At 45.6% G+C, this 17,427-nt stretch overlaps 1 protein-coding gene across 1 annotated transcript in view; it reads left to right on the top strand.

The window, feature by feature from the left end:
- Positions 1 to 17,427, top strand: part of LOC126384989 (thyrotropin-releasing hormone-degrading ectoenzyme-like) — a 264,660-nt gene that overhangs the window by 227,584 nt on the left and 19,649 nt on the right. Inside the window, exons 14-16 of the mRNA XM_050036465.1 lie at positions 7,872 to 8,019; positions 8,189 to 8,292; positions 10,353 to 10,460. Of these exons, the coding sequence (XP_049892422.1) occupies positions 7,872 to 8,019; positions 8,189 to 8,292; positions 10,353 to 10,460 (360 nt within the window). The remainder of the gene's footprint in view (positions 1 to 7,871; positions 8,020 to 8,188; positions 8,293 to 10,352; positions 10,461 to 17,427) is intronic.

The raw sequence follows: 17,427 nt of genomic DNA, 5'->3' as shown, positions 1-17,427 counted from the left end.
ATTTTGATCCCCCCTATGTTAATCACTGATTGATGCTGTTTTTGAAGTATGAATAAGTCAATAAGTAATTTATTCCATTGAAATATCATTGATGTATTATAGAAAAGTGATTTATCTTTTCATAAATGACAAAAGGCACATCTGCCTCATTTTCGCTGTGGTATCGTGATACTACTCAGAACCGTGATACTTTCACTGGTATATCGTACCGTGGGTCCCAATTTTGGTACGTGACAACACTAGATGTCACAACCATTCCATTCGGAGTTGCGCAGTGAAGCGGCTCTAGTGCCGCTTAAAAAAGTGTTCCCCCACTTCTAATTTTACAAATTAAGCATTGGTTATAGTACAGCGGGATCCCCCAACCATCGCTTATATTTATAGTTTTTTCGGTCTTAAATTCCATTCAAGGTGGCATTAAAAAGGTCTTAAAAAGTCTTAAATTTAACTTACTGAAACCTGCAGATACCCTGGGAAACATCATGACAGGTTATTAAAAAACACCCATGTTTAGTGGCTAAAAAAACACGCGGTAAATGCATTCTTAAAAAACAGTTTTGCTATTTGTTGGTGTTGAACAGTGGTCTGCAGCTTGGCAGCTGTCTCGCCTAGGTGGCACGCCATCCCCCATCTAACACACCCCCTGATGACAGCTCAGCTCAGACACTACACCTCTCTGGAAACAGTGTTGAGTTACGTATCAATCGTAGAAATGTGACGTGGTTTGCAGAAAGGTACAGTGCCAACATTTCTTCTGCCGACTGGGCTGAGCTCAAACACTTTATAGTGTGGTATTAAAAGGCTTCCTGTTACCATGGTAACCAGGGAATTTTTCCAACTGACAATCAGCTTTAACCAGATGAACACTTGACAAACCCACCTGTTAGTCCTCCTCACTGACGTCCTCTAAAAACTGAAACAGATTGAAAGTGATTTTAATGAATCATAAATTGAATCTTTGTGTCGCTCGTCATCAACTTTGGTTAAAGTTCTCTGCTCTCTGACCACAGGGGGCAGCACTGAGATCAGCACTGACAAACTGCACTTCAAACATCATCATCTTCTAATCCGTTTTGCCTAATCTGAAAAGTTCTCACAGTATTAGTCAGTGAGGCTGAACACAGTGTTGAGCTCCTCTGGTTCTGCAGCTCCTGGAGCTGTTCTGTCAAAAAGGGCTGAGTGTCATTTTAATTGTGCAGTTTGGGAACTTGCAGACACAAACTATGTTGTTGCATTCACACCTCCAGCACTTCTTCAGCATGCACACAAGCCTAATAGGAGGCCGCGATGACGGAGTTGTGCTGGTCAGGAATATTGGAATGAGCCCACGGTGACAGATAGCAGAGTGTCCTCTGTGTGTTGTCAGAGCTGTAGTTGGTAGAGATGTCATCCCACAGTGACAGGATCACATCAGGCTCTGTGCGATGACCAATCCATGTTGCTGCATTCAGAAAAGAGCACTTACAAAAAGGGAACCAAAACCAACCTGAGCCAGACGGAGGCTCGGTGATGAATGAGCGATCAGTGAGGCTGCAGCCACGCAGAGGTAGAGAAGGGTGCCGTTTCTCATCGTGATGTTTTCAGCCTGAAGCTTTTTCAGCGCTGTAACCAAAATCTACTCTGACACCAGCCCTATAACTCAGGCTCCCCCGTCTCTCTTTCCTTCTTCTGTATCTGTGTCTCTCTGCCATCTGTCCTCTGTCATGTTGAATGAGCAGCAGCTAGAGACGACTGAGATGTCGACCTCTGCTCCAGTGTGTGTGTGTGTGTGTGCGAGTTAGGAGCTCAGCAGGAGGTTTCCATCTGTACAGGAAAAGAAACTACAGATCCATTTAATATTCAAACTGACAGCGGGGAGACGCTCTTACTTCAGCCTGCATCTGTCACCATGGCAACACTGAACAACGAAGAGGTTTTGTTTTATGATGAGGTTTTTCTTTAGAGTAGTTCAGAGAGTTTCATTTCAAAAGGAGACCTCATTTCAACTGTTTTCATTGGATCTATCCAGCATTGGAAAGTAACTGAGTACATTTACTCAAGTCCTGTACTTAAAGCCCCCCCCAGTCAGTTTTACGATGGCACCTACTGTGATGAATTTACTGTTTATCAGAGCAAGATTAGCGCATTACAGCAAATCTCTGTCTTTCACTTGCCGGCTGCTGCACTGAGGAACAACACCGCCGCCCACCGGTCACAGTCCACTGAGGAAAGACATGATGCCAAGGTCTGCTGTTTGTCAGCGGCATCGTGATTCTTTTCATTACAGGAGTTTTCAACTTTTTGACTTCCCAGTGTCTGTGTGGACCTTTTAGAAACTGATGCCGGTTGACGGTGCAAACATTCAAGACGTAGACCTCATGTCCACGTCTTGAAACAACATGTCTACGTAACATGTCTATCCATTCTGTGACACACAACACATTCTCACTCCGATCTTGTCGAGCACGGTCTCACTCCAAAGTTTTCGAAATTCAGCACTTGGCAGTGACTTGGTGTCAGAAACCAACAAAAAAAGTCGTCCTTTAACGTTAGCATGATGCGCGGCCCCTTGCCATTATAGTTTAAAGGGATAGTGCAGCCAAAAATGAAAATTCAGCCATTATCTACTCACCCATATGCCGAGGGAGGCTCAGGTGAAGTTTTAGAGTCCTCACATCACTTGCAGAGATCCAAGGGGAGAGGAGGTAGCAACACAACTCCACCTAATGGAGGCTGACGGCGCCCCAGATTCAAACGTCCAAAAACACATAATTGAAACCACAAAATATCTCCATACTGCTCGTCCGTAGTGATCCAAGTGTCCTGAAGCCCCGACATAAAAAGTTGTTTGGAAAAACCTCATTTGAACTCTGTTTTTAGCCTCATTGTAGCCTGTAGCTCTGACTGCCTCTCTGGGCACCGCGCTCACGTGGGCGAGACCAGCAAAAGCACGTGAGCACACATGAAGGCGGTGCCCATGTCTCACGGTCTCGCGCAAGCACACACACGTGAGCTTTTCATGTCGGGGCTTCAGGACACTTGGATCACTACAGACGAGCAGTGTGGAGATATTTTGTGGTTTCAATTATGAACTACTACTCATCGATGAGAGTCTCGTGCTCGTGACAGCGTGACATGTAAACATTAATGGCGTCCTCCTCAGGGGTGCTAGGTGAGCTAGCAGTAGATGAATGCTTCTGTCTGTGCAGTGATACATTTGGCAGGTGTACTTTGGTAGTGCGTTTGTTGCCTTGTCTGACTTCTTGTTAGCAAGTGTTTCAAACTTCTGAAATGTCAGGAATGACTTTGGTAAGTACAGCGCTGATGCTGCTGGTACAACTTAAGGCACAAAGTACAAAAATGTGACCCCAGCTGAGATCAACTGATCCAAGACAAACTTATTACGTCCTAATGATCTCGTGTTCTCACCCAGAGTCACATGAGAAGGTTGAGATGAGTTCCTGAGACGTCCTGAATGTGTCGAGCTCAGCACAAAGGTCAGAAGCAGAAAAGCTGCTGGTGACAAATTACACGTTCTTTATTTCAGCTTTTTTCACATTTCAGATTTCTGATCATTGAGTTGACGACAGTTTGATGATCTTTGATCTCTGAGTTAACTTCAGGAATGCTGATTCCTCCTCTGCTTAGTTTGATTGGCTGAGACGTGAAGCAAACCACACGGCACTAAATGCTGATTGGTGGTGGCAGGACTGTGTGTGTGTGTGTGTGTGTGGAGCTAGTTTAGCAGCAGTTTAGCAGTAATAAATGGCTGTGTCTCTGTGAGTGTGCGCTTAAACGGTGATGGATGTCGCCTCTCTTCTTTCTCTGTGTGTGTGCGTGCGTGTGTGTGTGTGACCGCAGCAGTCCCTCGTTAGCTCTCCACTGAGCCTTGCTAATGGCTAATGGACAAACAATTAACTGGCCCTTAACGATGTTAACGAGTTAATGAGCTCGTTAAGACGACAACACACACACACACACACGCAGACTGTAAATGAGAGGGAAAATTAAAAATCTATAATCTCGTCACTTTCCTGGCTCTGTGTGAACAGAAGGACGGCCCCTAGAGGCCGACCAGGGACGGGACTGAGAGTGTGACGTTCGTCCTGAGGGTGGTGCTGCTGCGGAAACATGATGGAGTCATTAAAATCAAAAGGGTTTAACCTCTGGGGAGCAGCATGTACATGTCCCACTGACGCAAACCCAAAGTACATAAATTAGTTTTCAAAGCATTTCCCCCCCTCCTCATTTTCAGATCCCTTGTTAATTACATTTGCTCAATGTTTTTGAAAAAAGAATTGAGAAAAAGCTGAAGGAACGTTCAGGAAATCAGTTTGAAGTGAAAATGGTGGCGCAGTGGTTAGGACGTCACCTCACAGTAAAAGGCTTCCAGGTTTGAATCCACCGGTCGGCTGGAGCCCTTCTGTGCTCCAACATGTTCTCCCTGTGTTAGCGTGGGTTTCCTCCAGGTGCTCTGACATGTTCTTCCCGTGTCAGCGTGGGTTTCCTCCAGGTGCTCTGACATGTTCTCCACCGTGTCAGCGTGGGTTTCCTCCAGGTGCTCTGACATGTTCTCCCTGTGTCAGCGTGGGTTTTCTCCACAAGATTCTTGGAAGAGAATATTTAAACGCCTTTTTTAATAGTAGACGATACAGAGAGATGGAAAACAGAAGGAAACATTGTTCTTGTTCTGCATCACAGATCACCGCTCCACCATGATGCTTCTTTGTTTTGTCTCTTCACATTTTTTGGAAAATGAAGGAGAACATTTGCAAGAACAGAGACACAGAGAAACAAAAAGGCAGAAAATAAAAAGACCTTCACAGAGAATAAGAAGCTGTTGCCTTGACGACAGATCACATGTGCTAAGCGTGGCGTGACAGTGTGCGTCTGCAAGTTGAAAAATGGGAAAACAAGTGATGGACGAATAAACAGATAAATGATGCTGGATGCTGTTGCCATGGCCGTGCCTCCGGCTGCCTCCGTGTTTTATATCATCACTCGTCAGCTAAACAGGAAGTTTGCTGCAAACTGGATGGATTATGGTAATGGTCTCGGAGGCCAGGTGCATGATGGGAATGGAGATGAGCGTGCGGAGGTTGGATATGAGGCAGATTATGGAAATATGACGGTCTGGAGTTTAGAGTTTCGCTGGCTGCTCAAAGACTTAGAGAGTCTTATCTCAAACAGATTAACTCTCAGTGGAGGGCTGTCTCTCTCTCAGCCTGTCTGTCTGTCTGTCTGTAAATTAATAAAACAGTCCGTAAAACAATTTTGGTAGAAGAACATGAGATCATCTCCTCTGTGCGTCTGCCGCTCACTTTGATTGACAGCTCTTGGGTAAAGGTCAGCGCTCACTCTCGGTCGCTGTGAAATCATAAATGTCTCCGCGGTCACTCCAACACCAATAATCCGAATAAAACCAATAAAAGTAGCATCACCTCTCTGAGTTCACTCTCTGTCCTCGACTGCCTGTCTCATTACTATTCATGAGCTGTGGGTGGGGCTGAAGGTCGACGCAGGACCCCCTCCCCCTCCATCCAAACATCATGAATGTTAATGAAAGCACAAAGGACGCTGGTTAATATTCATGAGGAGGTGGATGTAACCCGAGCAGCTAAATAGCTCCGGTGGCATTTAGAGGCCAAGTTTTTCTTAATGTGTTCGCACTGTAGTTTATTAACACACACACACACACACACACACACACACACACACACACACACACTCAGTCTGAGGGTTAGAGATCAGACGTACATCAGGATCAGGCTTCAAATTGAATTAATGTCCCAGAGTGCACCTGTGTGTGTCAGTTCAGAGTCCAGAAAGAGTTATAAAATATTTCAGTGCAGAACAAGTTGGTCCAAAAATTCTTCTTCTTTTATTTAACTCTATTCATCTCAGTTTCATGTTTTTGGCGAGCTGTTCTGATCAAACATATTCAGTGATGTCGATGGTTTTGGACCCACAGGTGGTCACTTGAGTGTCTGTCCTATGCAAGAGTCCAACGTCCTTCTGATATCATGTCGATGTCTGGTGCCAGCTGGGTGGTGTTGGTTCTGTTTCCTGGTACGACTGTTGTAAATAAATGCAGTCATTGTTAAGACCCACCAAACTGACTTCAGAGAACTAGCGGCGATGGTGCCCCTCTGCTGGTTTACCTGATGTTGCCGTGTCTCGGCCAAAAAGTTGCACATGAACACACCACAAAGACTACAACTGACAGCCAACTAGCACGTCTTTATTCATCGTTCAAAAAGGGAAACAGGAAGAGCGTCTTGATGCTAGTTAGCCAGTTAGCACGTTTGCGCCAGTGAACAACAACACAAACCATCAGGAAACGTTTCTGCTGAAGAGAAAAATAATCTGACCTCATGGAACAAGTTGGTTTTGATCTCACTCCCTCTGGACGCTTCTCTGCTCCTCACCTGAGCTCAGCTGACAGTCAGATGGAGATCACTCACCAACAGGCTCTGCTATGCCAACGCCAATTCAACATGCTGAATCGGTCTCAAAGAAGCCGACTGGGCCTGATGGGGGCCAACGCTGTGGGACACAACTAGATGCTCACTGATGGCACAACTTTGACCAACGGACGACCCTCGGCTTGATGCGTCAAGGCCTTGTTACAACCCAGCTCTCAGGCTGCAACAAGGATGTGAGACAAGTTTACAAAAAGTTAAAAGCTTATTTATTTACAAAATAATGATAAATAACCAAATGAAGGTGAAAGTCAATCAGTCATGTCTGTGTGTGTGGGAGTGAGGAAATGTCTGTAGACAAAGCAAACCAACAGCAGTTGCTCCGTGAGGAAAGAGGAAGTCTGATGGAAGGTGATGAGCTTTATATCATGAAGCATATTGGCCCCGGTGAGGCCCCGGTGAGGCCCAGGTGAGGCCCAGGTGAGGCCCAGGTGTGGCCCAGGTGTGGCCCAGGTGTGGCCCAGGTGAGGCCCAGGTGTGGCCCAGGTGTGGCCCAGGTGAGGCTCAGTTTTACACCCTGCTGTGACCCGTTGCCTTTTAGGAACGTGTTTGTTCAGTGCTCTTATTTTGTAATGAAAATAGTTTAATACCAAAGTTTCCATTGAACAAAATGTTCCCTCACTCTGCAGCTGGGGGATTGTGTCTGTCATCACGCTGAATCGACCGACCTGAAGACAGCAGAGACTAACGAGTGTGTTTCAGTCACTACAATAAAGAGTGACCTCAAAGTTTTTACTCCTCAGTCTGTGTTTGGTTTAACCTCTTGCACTCCACCCCCATTCTGTAGCAAAAACGCCTAAAATGACATACCCAAATTAAAATGACTGTAGCTTCTGAACCGCTCTGACTACATGCATGCATGAGGTCCTGCCAGAAAGAAAACTCTCTGAAGTTTCTTGTGAAAGTGTCAGAAACACTCTAGGTGATACAGAGACAGAGTAATGGGCCTCTGAAGTCAGTAAAAAATTGAAGATTTTGCCTAAAATAAAATAAAAAATGTTTTTCAGGATGAATAACTGTCTGTGGCTTCATCTGAGCAGGTAAATGACACTGTGGGGCTGTAGGCACACTATCAATGAACACTTGTTTCAAATTTGAAGAAGACTGCTCAAAGTATGACCATTCTACAGTGTTTTTTCCATGCAAAGATCCAGGCGGAGCTCCAAATGAGGACGTTGGCATGTAAGTCCTGTCCCAGACCATGAAACTGATACTTGATTCCAGCCATGTTCATCCTCACTCTGCCTCTCACCATGTCTCTTGTCTCCAGCTTCACTTTCACCAGTCAACAGAAAAAACACCACAGAAGAAGAGAACATTGTGGTGTGAGCTGGTATGACTGGGCCAAGATGAAGCTGTTTGTGAAGTGACAGCTTGGTGTTAAACGTCTTCTCTCTGTCTCTCTCTCAGGGCCGGGTACCTCCCACAGGGCATCCCCTTGCAGCTGATTGGCTACCTGCCGGAGGAGTCGTCCTTCCTGCCGTGGCACTCCGCCAGCCGAGCGCTCTACCAGCTGGACAAACTGCTGGACCGCACGGATGAGTACAGCCTGTTCAGTGTAAACACCCCATTGATCAATTACTATCTCCATCAGTCCTTCAGTCAATCAATCAGTCCGTCAGTAACGGCTCCGTGTCAGCTGAGCGCAGTGTCTCTGCAGCACTGACGCCCCGATGCCTGTTGATTAACTCTTAAATCTGTGTGTGTGTGTTTCTGTGTGTTATCAGGACTATGTGCTGAAGCAGGTTGCATCACGGTACCATCAGATGGGTTGGCCAACAAACGGCCCCGGCAGCGAGGGCAACGTGCTGCAGGCATCCTACCAGACTGAGTATGCAACACACACACACACACACACACACACATTAATAGCATTGAGGGGTTTATTTTAATCACCCAACAGAAAGCTCAGAGCTGTAGGTCGCAGTGATCAGACTGTGTGGGCGTCTCCAAACACACCTGCTCTCACTGTTGAAGAACAAATCATAAAACACCACATTAGCACAACGTTCAGTCCTCACAGGAAACCTTTCACCATATTCACTGAATATGAGCGAGTCAGTTTCTGCAGCACATTTCAGCAGCAAGGCAGCTCAGAGTGCTCAAACATAAAACATCAAAAGCATCGAGACAAAGTGCTGAAGAAACACATTATAAAAGGACAATTAAATGCAATTAAAAATGCCATTAAAGAGTCGGGAAGTAGGAAATAAAAGTGAGTTGAAATATTGTAAGACAGGCGTAAAATACGAGAACAATAGTTCCAGTGCAGTGTCAGAAATTAATGAATATTTTAATTAATAAAAGGCAGCAGCACACAGAACCGTCTTCAGTCTCAGGAGAATGAAACAAACTCAAATGTCACCAAAGGAAAAGATAAAACCAAAGAAGGCCAAAACTAAAATCACCATTCGTGGTGCATAAAAACGAAGCACTGCCTCTCCATGTTGACATGACGTGGCGTGGACCATTCCAGCCGCCTCTCTGTCAGCTTCACTAAATGTGTGCTAAATTTAGGCTCCTATGTTTATTTTGCGAGTGTTGATGGTACATCAGTAAACACCAAAGAAAGATGGAGAAGGATGGACACCAGCTGAACTAGCGTCCTGATAGCCAGCGTACAGACATTGGAAATAAACTGGACAACCTCCATGTTGCATCAGTTTCCAACAGGATATCAGGAACTGTGAGATCCTTTGATTCACCGTACTGTAAGAGCGACCCTGCAGCTGTCTTGTTGAGTTCGGGATGTGTGGACAGTTAAATCATTCCACAACCAGAAACCATGGATCACCAGAACCATCTGGGAACATGGAGGATTGTAAAGCTGCAGCAGCGATGGAAGAAGACGTAAAAAAGGAGCTGATGCGATGTCCTCGCAAACGAAGAGGCCATTAACCGTCAGATGACGGGGACGGTGAAGGACGGGCCGACTTACGAGAGAATCACCGAAGGACTGACCAGCCGCGGCTTCCCTCCCACGTCACTGTTTACGTCACACGCTGAGCTACACGTTTTGTTACTTGCTCACGCCCCCCATTGCCCCGAAAAAGGCACATTCTGTATAAACAAAAGTAGGTAGGTGGCATTTTGCTGCACTCCCTGATTTTGTTTTTATACTGCCAATGCTGAAAAAAGACTGATTGGGCTTTCCTGCAAATTTGCACAACTCCTGTTTAAACAGGGCTCCTGACATTGATGCATAAATGTCTACTCCTTGAATATGATATGACCTCCACCTAATGTGTTTTCTTTGGCTTTACATGACTCAGAATTGTGTCAGATGAATCATATTTGGCTGTTCACTATTAATATTAGCCTGTTTGTTCCTTTTTACCATGAACAGTTTGAGAGGCTGAACCAGTTCAGTGTGACAGTGACGTTCAAGTAATATAGAAAACAAGCTAACGGCGCTAACACCGGTTCAGGAATATGCAACATTTTTCTGACACCAGATATCAAACAAAATGGAGACTGAAATGTCCTCAGAGGTACTCTGACTAACACACACATATATATATATAAATTGACTTGAAGCGATCTCAGCCGGCTGAGGCGTTGATTTGAATCTACAACTTTCGAGGGGCATTTTCAGGAACAAAACAAATTCTATCGGTAAGGCAGATTAGCTCCTCTTGATCGCCGTCTTACTCACAGTCAGCTGTTATCAGGCAACAAATAAACCAACTTAAGCTACACCAACAGTTCTTCCTGTTTCCAGTCTGTGCTAAGCTACGCTAAATAAGTCCTGGAACTGTTTCTGATCCAGAGATGAAACTTAAATCCACCGTCCATGAGAAAGGCTTTTGTAAAATATCACAATGTTCCTTTAATTTAATTATCTGATGACAGACGAAAGAATTGTATTAACCTGATGTTTTCTGTCCTCAGGGAGTTACAGCGGGAGCTCATCATGTTAGCGTGTAGCTTTGGGAACAAGCAGTGCCACCGTCAGGCCGTCGCCTACATCTCTGACTGGATCTCCAGCAACAAGAACAGGTACCAACACACACACACACACACACACACACGGCTGTGCATGGACTGTTTTATTAATCCTGCTCCCTCAGCTCCTGTGTCTGCTCTGTACTCGTGGCCCAGAGGGTTGGTCGCTGCCTGATTACACATGTACAGCATGTGACAGTCAGTCACAGTTGGCAGCACTTTAATGTAATTAATATGTATTTCATGCAGCTCTCACCTGCACACATGGAAATGTTTCTCACATCCTGCGTCATGTTTCCACATATATGACACACCAGACGTCAGACAGCTTTTAACCTCCTGCTGCCACGGGCGGATTAAGAGACAACGGGCCCCTGGGCGCAGATATGCAAAGGGCCCCACCACCTCTCACACACAGGGGCAAGACACACAGACTGTGATGGTTGTGCATCACTTTGTGGTCGTTCTGAGTCTCCTCCTGGTCAGAGCATGTGTCTCTGAGCCACACGTTACACTTTGGGCTCCTGTGCCTGGTGGTGCTGTTCAGTGATCAGTCCACAGCCGCTCTCAGAGGCAGCAAAGTTAAAACCACCTGCTCCCACAAGATTTGTGTTGGGTCCCACAGGACCTGCAGGATCCTAATCCCACTGCAGTCTTCCAACACACACACACACACACACACACACACACATACACTGCAGCTGACTGTCTTTATTTAACCCTTGTGTCACCACAGGTGGGAAGGAATGAAAAATAATGCCAAAAACAACCAAAATGTTTCTGTGTGTTTGGAGGTCGCAGCTATAAAAACACAGATTCTTACTTTGTGCTGAAACAGATTTACTTAATGACAGTGTCAGTCTCAGTCTGGCTGCATGCAGACACAGACACCCTGACGCCGACATCACTGACAAAGCAGCGGTAGTTGACGAGTTGGGAGTGAGAACAAACCGGGTTAGCACAAGCTAACACAGCAGCAGCAGCTAGATATAGATAGATAGATAGATAGATAGATAGATAGATATTGTCATTGCATAAAAAACACAATGAAATTTCATTTGCAGCTCCAACAATCAGCATAAAAAAAGCATGAATAGGTTGAGGTAATAAATAAATAGATAATGCACTTGTACTGTTCGTCAGGTAAGTGTACGTGTGTTTTATGAGAATAGTGTGTGTTTATGTCAGAGGAGAGAATCCACAGCTCTTGGAAAGAAGCTGTTTTTTAGTCTGTTGGTTCTGGCTCGGATGGTTCTCAGCCTGCCTGAAGGGAGGCTGCTGAACAGGGAAGGTCCAGGGTGAGAGTGGTCCTTAAGGATGTTGGAGGCCCGCTTGTGGAGGCGGCTTGAGTAGATGTTGCTCAGCTGCAGGAGTGGAGAGCCGACGATCCACTGAGCTGTTTTAACCACCTGCTGAAGGTCTTTTCTCTCCGCTGCGGTACAGCTGGAGTACCAGGCTGTGCACCCATAAGTTAGTACTCTTTCGATGGTGCATCTGTAAAAGTTGACGAGCAGCTTCCGAGGAAGTCTGTTGCGCTTCTGAGACGCTTCTGGGCCTTCTTGATCAGGTGTGAGGTGTTAAGGCTCCATGTGAGGTCTTCAGAAGTGTGTACTCCACTTTCTCCCCGTCAATGTGCAGCTCAGTATGAAGTGTGTTTTTGTTTTTCCTGAAATCTATGATTATTTCTTTGGTTTTCTTTGCATTGAGGTCATTTTCCTTACAGCAGGCAGACAGTGTCCAGACTTCCTCCCTGTGCGCTGCCTCGTTGTTGTTACTAATAAGACCCACAATGGTCGTGTCGTCTGCAAACTTGACCACTAGCTTGGATAGTTGTGTGTGTGCAGCCACACGAGCTGTCCCTGGCACTGGGCTCACACTCTGCAGCAGTAGGCTCCTTGCGACGCTTGCCATACAATAATGGAAATGTATTTCTTTTGTTGTTTTCTGCAGAGACTTCGCTGTGTTTCCTGCTGGGATGGTGCCAAGAAAAGCAACTGTTTGTTTAACAAAACATGGCTGTGCTTTCAGCAGCTTTAAGGCACCAAATGTGGGAGTTTTGTAGAGAAGAAGAAGAAGAAGAAGAAGATATACTTTATTAATCCTGGAGGGCAAGTTCAATATTTTCACTCTGTTGTCCCGAATTATACACACATGCACAAACAGGACGTGTGTATGTATTAAACAGCGACATGTCAGAATGAGGGGGCTGCCTCGGTCAGGTGCCCCGAACACTTAAGGGTTTGGTGTCTTGCTCAAGGGCACTGGTGGACTGGTACCTCTCCAGCTACCAGTCCACGCTCCACAGTTGGTCTAGACGAGGACTTTAGTTCCAAAGCCAAGTCTCTATGGACCGAGCTGCTGCAACTCATCGCTGTTTTTTCACCGGGATAGTGACACAAAAAGCGTCTGATTGTTTCTGAGAAATCGCTGCAATTCTTGCTTAAATGCTGTCGTGAGAAGCAGTGTTTTCTTTTTTTTACCAAAACATTGCTGCGTTTTCAGCGGCTTTTTTCAGGCACCAAATGTGGGTGTCATTTAGAGACCTGTCCCTGTCTTTCAGCAGGGATAGTGTGACATGAAGTGGTTGTTTTATCTAGACATTGTCTCATGATAAAGGAAATGATTCATGAGTGTGTTTGCATCTAGAGCAGGAACACGCAGTCACTTGAGACACACATGGAGACACACTTTAATGCCAGGTGTGGACAGACAGACACAGAGGGGTCCATTGTGATCCAAGATGTGTGATAACAGCAGGTTTAAATGGTGTATAAATGTAAAACACTGTCTTGACTGGAGTAAAACTAAAGTCCAGAATAAATCTGGTCGCTGCAGCTCCACCACCTGAAGCCTCACAAACAAAATGAAAAAATATGAGCTGCTTCAGGCAAAAACTTTCTGCTGAATATATTGTATTATTCCATTTTCTTAAAGTCTAAGTATCTCAGCAGAGTAAACATTTCTGACACCCAGAGTCAGCTCACGTTGGGCTCTTAATTTTAACCTCTGGAGGTAAAAGTGAAAACAAAAAGCACTGCAGCAGCTCCACCTTCACATCCATCCATTTGTTTTATTCTACTTCTCATTCTTCTCTTTTCTCCGTCTCGTCCTGTCTGCCTTTAACTGTTTCTCTTTCATGTGCTCCTGGCTCGTTCGCTCCCTCTGGGTCCTTAACGAGATCTGCAAAATTAGATTTCAAACAGCAAATTAAACAGAAACAGATGCTGGTGTTTCTGTACAGGACAGCAGGGAGTGCATGATAAGAGGGGTGCTTAAATTAAAAAGGCTAAATTAAACAGCGTTTCACACTCCACCCGCCACATTTATGAGCGGACTCTGAGAGACGGAGCAGGTCGCGTCCTCACTTAATGTCAGATTCTTGTTTACAACTTGTTTTCTCAAAGTTCAGCGTCTGCAGCCGAATATTTCGCTGCCCTTTACACCAAATGTCTTTTCCAGTCCTCTCGCTTTCAAAGTTAAGTTGTTGTTTGCAGAGCAGGCGGCAAGGGAGCGGTTCACATGACGACCATATGGCAGCACTTTTTGGAAAAGCTCCATTTTTCTGTCCTCACGACAACAAGAGTGTGGCCTTTTCAAATTTGGGAAGTAATTTGGAAACACTCCATTTTCAGAGTTGGGAAGGTGCCGAATAAATCTGCATTCATGAAGGACTCATCTCTCCAGGGGTGACTTTTTTTTTCCATGCTCTATTCAGTGATTTTAATCTGAGGATCACATGTATGTGGATTTCCTCCCAGTGCACCAGCATTCATTACAGACCTGCTTTTTATCAGAGTGCCACAATAATTAAAAGCCCGGTCCCCAGAGGAAACTTTTGGCATCGTACTTTTCTGCATAACACGAATAAGTCACATATGTACGTTTCATATGTTTGTATATGAGCTGTAAGACGCCTGCCAGGCTGCAGACCATGCTTCAGGACCAACAAACAAACCTGTCTGTTTTTACCAGGACACTGTCGTGTCTGAGCAGCTGTTCAGGCACCAAAGGTGGGTGGTTTCTTTAGTGACCTGTTGCTTGTTTCCTGCCAGGATAGTGCCACAAAAAGCAGTTTATTTTTTCTACGAGATATCTCTGCATTTCTTGTCAAGATAGTGCCATAGAAAGTGGTTGTTTTCTACTGAGAAATTGCTGCGTCTGCTGTCGGGATAGTGCCACAAAAAGCAGGGTATTTTGAACAAGACCTCGCTGCATCTCCTGCTGCAATAGTGCCATAAAAAGCAGTTGTTTTTACCGAGACAGTGCTTCGTCTTCTGCCGGGATAGTGACACAAGCAGTGGTTTAGTTTTTCTAGGAGATATCTCTGCATTTCTTGCCGGTATAGTGCCGTAGAAAGTGGCGTCTTGGCTCCATAATAACATGTGAATGAAACATATCTGTGGTTCGCAGTAACGCACGATGCCGACATGTATTTTGCTCTTTGGTTTCTAATTAAAATCTCTGGCAGGAGAGCGCTCGTCTGACTTTGCTCTGTTATTAAAAAAGGAGAGAACATGAAAGGTAAGTTAATGCAGCACCTGTGTAACTCTCAGTACATTAATTCTGTGCTCCTGCAGCGACATGTATGAAACTACAGTTACAGTGACAGAAAGAGAAAAGGCTTTGAAATGAGTCAAACAGCAGACCTGCGTCACACCTGCGTCTCCTGCATGAACAGGGTGTCAGGAAACCACCTGCTGTAATGTGACTCTGGCTAAAATCCAGTCCAGGACAAAGAGTGTAATTACTGCAGAGCCCACATCTCTCCGGATTATGAATCATGTCCCACTGGGGCTTTATTGTAAATGAACCGTCTAAATGGATCCAAAAAAAAGAGCTGTTTCAAATGTATCTTGGTGGAGCTGCAGCCACTGATGGATTAACCTGGCGGGGGGTCCCGGGGCAACAATGAACCGCTGGGCCCCCATTACTGCTGCACGTTTCTCCTGTGATGATGATGATGATGATGATGATGATGATGATGATGATGATGATGGTGTCTCCACATCGCTCGGATTCACTTCAGTGTCAGAAAACTGACGAACACACCAAAGACCAAAGATTTTCTGAGGCTAAAAATTCTGACATCATGAACACTTCAGGATGTTACTGTCAGCTGTTGAGCGTTGAGAAAGGAAACTTGGTTTGAACTATTTGCTGCCTTTTCATGTCAACACCTGAGTTCAACGCCATGAACGACTGCGAGTAGAGACGTCTCTCCTCGGCCTATTATGGGCTGTTAATCACTTTGCCTTCAAGTGTTAAGAACAGCTAGAAACACTTGATTTCCAAGGCTGCCTTCACACCTGTAGTCGGCTTCTTTTGGTCGCACCAGAGGGAAGAAATATCCACTGTTACATTTTAGTTTTGGTTCGAAGAACAGAGAAATACAACTGAACAACTAACTGCACAGCTGCTGAGTTCTTGTTTGTCTTGGTCACAGACCTGAGACTGGCTGAATCTCCTCGTTAAGTCGTACTTAATTCAAACTCAGCAGAAACAAAATAAAACCAGCCAAAACCATCTCAATGCTCCTGTTACTCATCCAGTTAGTCAGTCTACTGTTCCACCGACCAAACGTCCAGTCTGGTTGAAATAAACCTTTAATTCACAGATTTAAATGTGTAAAACATCCAGTTTTGCTCATGGTTTCTCTCGCTCGTTGGCTGGCTGTTTGCAGACCTGTGCACCAGATGCAACATACACGTGCCACTCATGCAGCCAGCGTGGCCCAGGTGTTATTCCTCTACCACTCTGTAACCCTTTTTAAAGGGTTGTGCAAATTTGCAGGAAAGTCCAATCAGTCTTTTTTCAGCATTGGCAGTATAAAAACAAAATCAGGGAGTGCAGCAAAATGCCGCCTACCTACTTTTGTTTATACAGAATGTGCCTTTTTCGGGGCAATGGGGGGCGTGAGCAAGTAACAAAACGTGTAGCTCAGCGTGTGACGTAAACAGTGACGTGGGAGGGAAGCCGCGGCTGGTCAGTCCTTCGGCGATTCTCTCGTAAGTCGGCCCGTTCTTCACCGTCCCCGTCATCTGACGGTTAATGGCCTCTTCGTTTGCGAGGACAAGGAGGGCGCGCAATTCCTTGTCTCCCCAGTTGCTCATCTTTACAGTGTCTGTCAGGTTTGTGTTTCCCTCTTGCTACTAGCTGCTCACTAATTCCTGCTATCAGCTGTTTCCTGTTTATCCACCGCCAGTGGCTCGCACGTGCGGCGTCATCAACAGCTCCTCCCACAAGTCATCAACAGCTCCTCCCACAAGTCATCAACAGCCCCTCCCGTTGCAGAAGGCCGCCTCGGTCTGTTTAAACTAAAAGGGTTCCACCAATATGTCTACCCTACGAGGCGGAAAATTGGGCACCTCGGATCAACTCGCCAATCCGGCTCTGTGTGTCTAAACGCTCGCAGCTTGCTGTGGCAGTGTAAAAGGGGCTAGTGTCTCTGTGTCCTTTTGTCTCCGCTGCCTGTTCGTCAGAAGAGATGGTAGACTGACCTCTGGTGGCCTGTGCTGTGCACTACATACAATGAGTTGAATAGAAAAGGTGGCGCCTGCTTTTATGACGGTATTGAAATTCATACCATCAGGATTTCTGAATACTCTGGTCCACTGTAATATCACCCAGGCCTATTACAGACGACTTCCATCTGCTGGTGTGGAGAGTCATGTCCTCTCACACAGGCCCAATACGTATGTGCTGGTTGGCCATTGGTTGGAGTCTTTGTGGTGTGTTCATGTGCAACTTTCATTGCCGCTAATTCTCCAAAATCAGTTTGGTGTCTGGGCCTTTATACCCAGCTCCGTCGACTCACATCAGTCTGCTTGTTGTGCTAACCTCAGCATACGTCGCTAACCACGAATAGCATAAAGGTTTTTATGTAGATGTTGCACTTGTGAACTTTGGTTCCACCTTACCTGCGTCAGCCTACAAATGGTGAATTCTTCAGCATGAACACATGAACTGCTCCAGCCTGAGTCGTGTGGACTGACAGTGTAGTCTCATGTCTGTTGCTCTGCGG

Source organism: Epinephelus moara, chromosome 23, assembly GCF_006386435.1.
Source record: "Epinephelus moara isolate mb chromosome 23, YSFRI_EMoa_1.0, whole genome shotgun sequence".
NCBI lineage: Eukaryota > Metazoa > Chordata > Actinopteri > Perciformes > Serranidae > Epinephelus > Epinephelus moara.
This window is presented reverse-complemented; position numbering and strand designations above follow the sequence as displayed.